This window comes from Octopus bimaculoides, chromosome 29 (assembly GCF_046866305.1).
Source record: "Octopus bimaculoides isolate indiv1 chromosome 29, ASM4686630v1, whole genome shotgun sequence".
Classification (NCBI taxonomy): Eukaryota; Metazoa; Mollusca; class Cephalopoda; order Octopoda; family Octopodidae; genus Octopus; species Octopus bimaculoides.
In genome coordinates, this window is record NC_142956.1 from 19,372,468 (window position 1) to 19,374,967 (window position 2,500).

General features: G+C 42.8%; 1 protein-coding gene across 1 annotated transcript in view; it reads left to right on the top strand.

Moving 5' to 3' along the window:
* Nucleotides 1–2,500, top strand: part of LOC149130430 (uncharacterized) — a 28,344-nt gene that overhangs the window by 15,888 nt on the left and 9,956 nt on the right. Inside the window, exon 3 of the mRNA XM_089345449.1 lies at nucleotides 1,493–1,616. Coding sequence (XP_089201575.1) covers nucleotides 1,493–1,616 — 124 coding nt within the window. The remainder of the gene's footprint in view (nucleotides 1–1,492; nucleotides 1,617–2,500) is intronic.

Sequence of the window (2,500 nt, forward strand, 5' to 3'; positions counted from 1 at the left end):
TTAGGAAGGGCATCCAGCTGTAGAAACTCTGCCAAATTTAGATTGGAGCCTGGTGTAGCCATCTGGTTCCACCAGTCCTCAGTCAAATCGTCCAACCCATGCTAGCATGGAAAGCGGATGTAAAACGATGATGATGATGATTATTATTATTATTATTATTATTATTATTATTATGGCAGTGAGTTGGTAGAATTGTCAGCGAAATGCTTGGCTGTATTTTGTCCGTCTTTAAGTACCAGTCAAATACTGGGGGCCCAATGTGATCCACTAGCCCCCTCCCCCCAAAATTTCGGGCTTTGTGTCTCCAGTAGAAAGGATTATTGTTGTTTCTGTCAGCATCAAGATCATGTTATTATAATCTGCTGTGGTCAGTATTTGAAAATATTGTCGTAATAATTATTGTGATTTTCATTATTATTATTGTTATTGTTATTATTATTTTTCATTGGTCTGTTGGCAACAAAGATGACTGTCCCTTGCTCGGCTCTGCTGAATACAATATAATTAAATAAATACTTACATTTGCCCTTTACCCTATTCCCTCGAAACCCTACACCACACACAACCTTTGTCCGTCTTTAAATACCAGTCATTTATTGAAGTTTGATGTGATCGATTACCCCCCTCCTGCAAATTTCAGGCGTTGTCTCGTTTTTGTCAAATGAATCGACCCCCTCCACTGCCTATTATTTCTTTGTAAATCTAATACTTATTCTATCAATCTCTTTTACAAAACCGCTCAGTCATGGGGATGTAAATGCACCAACACTTTTTTGTCAAGCAATGGGGGACAAACAGATACAAAGACACACAAGCACACAGAAACAGACACACACACACACACACACACATATGTGACAGGCTTCTTTCAGTTTCCATCTATCAAATGCATTCACAAGGCTCTGGTCAGCCTGTGGCCACACTTTGTGTGTGTGTGTATGAGAGGGTTGCTTTTGTGATACCCTGAAGACCAGAAACTTTCCAGCACCCCCTTGCATGTATATATGTACATACAATAGGCAGCGCTGAAAAGTTCCTGGTTTTGAGTAAAAGAAAATACAGGAGGATCAGTTAACTACAGTTTTTATTCAACATATTCCCCTCTAAGATTCACACACTTATCGCAGTGGTCTTTCAGTTTTTCTAAGCCCTGTAAAAGAACTCAGACAGTTGGGCCTCCAACCAGGTTTTTCATGATACCCTTAGAGCCAGAAACTTTAAAGCAACCCCTTGTGTATTTGCAGTGATCCTTCAGTTTTTCTAAGCCCTGTAAAAAAAACTCGGAAGCTTGTGGCCTCCAACCAGGTCTCTCTCTACACCCTTAAAGCCAAGAACTTTTCGGCACTCCGTCTTACATGCTTGTGTGCGTATATATATTTTATGTTTGTGTGTGTTATGTATTATATATATATATATATATATATATATATATATATATATATATATATATATATAAATGGTTTTGTCTTTGTCACTGGTTTCTCTTCTTCAGAGGATGACAAAATTGTGGTAATCCAAAATCTACCCAAAGGAATCGGTAAAATTGGTGTGTTGCAGATTATCCCCACAGCAAAGAAGGTCACTTTTAAGGGGCCTCCAAGGAAATCCAAGTTTGAGTAAGTATAACAGCTTCGCATATGCTGGGGTCTAATCCCATGACGCATGCGTACGAACAGCCATGCTACATGGCAGTGAAACATGGGCTGTAACTGCTGAGGACTTACGTAAGCTTGCAAGGAATGAAGCCAGTATGCTCCGCTGGATGTGTAATGTCAATGTGAATACCCGTCAGAGTGTAAGTATCTTGAGAGAAAAGCTGAACATTAGAAGCATCAGTTGTGGTGTGCAAGAGAGACGATTGCGCTGGTATGGACATGTGGTGAGAATGGATGAGGATAGCTGCGTGAAAAAGTGCCACACCCTAACAGTTGAGGGAACCCGTGGAAGAGGTAGGCCCAGGAAGACCTGGGCTGAGGTGGTGAGGCAAGACCTTCGTACATTGGGCCTCACCGAGGCGATGACTACTGACCGAGACCTTTGGAAATGTGCTGTGCGTGAGAAGACCCGGCAAGCCAAGTAAGATCGTTGCCAGTGCCCCTGGACTGGTTCTGGTGCGGGTGGCACATGAGATGCACCATTTTGAGCGTGGCCGTTGCCAGTACCGCCTGACTGGCTCCCGTAGGATTTTCGAGCGAGATCGTTGCCAGTGCCCCTGGACTGGCTTGTGCGGGTGGCACATAAAAGACACCATTTCGAGCGTGGCTGTTTTCGTGCGGGTGACACGTAAAAGCACCCACTACACTCTCTGAGTGGTTGGCATTAGGAAGGGCATCCGGCTGTAGAAACTCTGCCAAATTAGATTGGAGCCTGGTGTTGCCATCCGGTTTCACCAGTCCTCAGTCAAATCGTCCAACCCATGCTAGCATGGAAAGCGGACGTTAAACGATGATGATGATGATGATGATGATATACTATTCATTATATATATAATAGTATATAT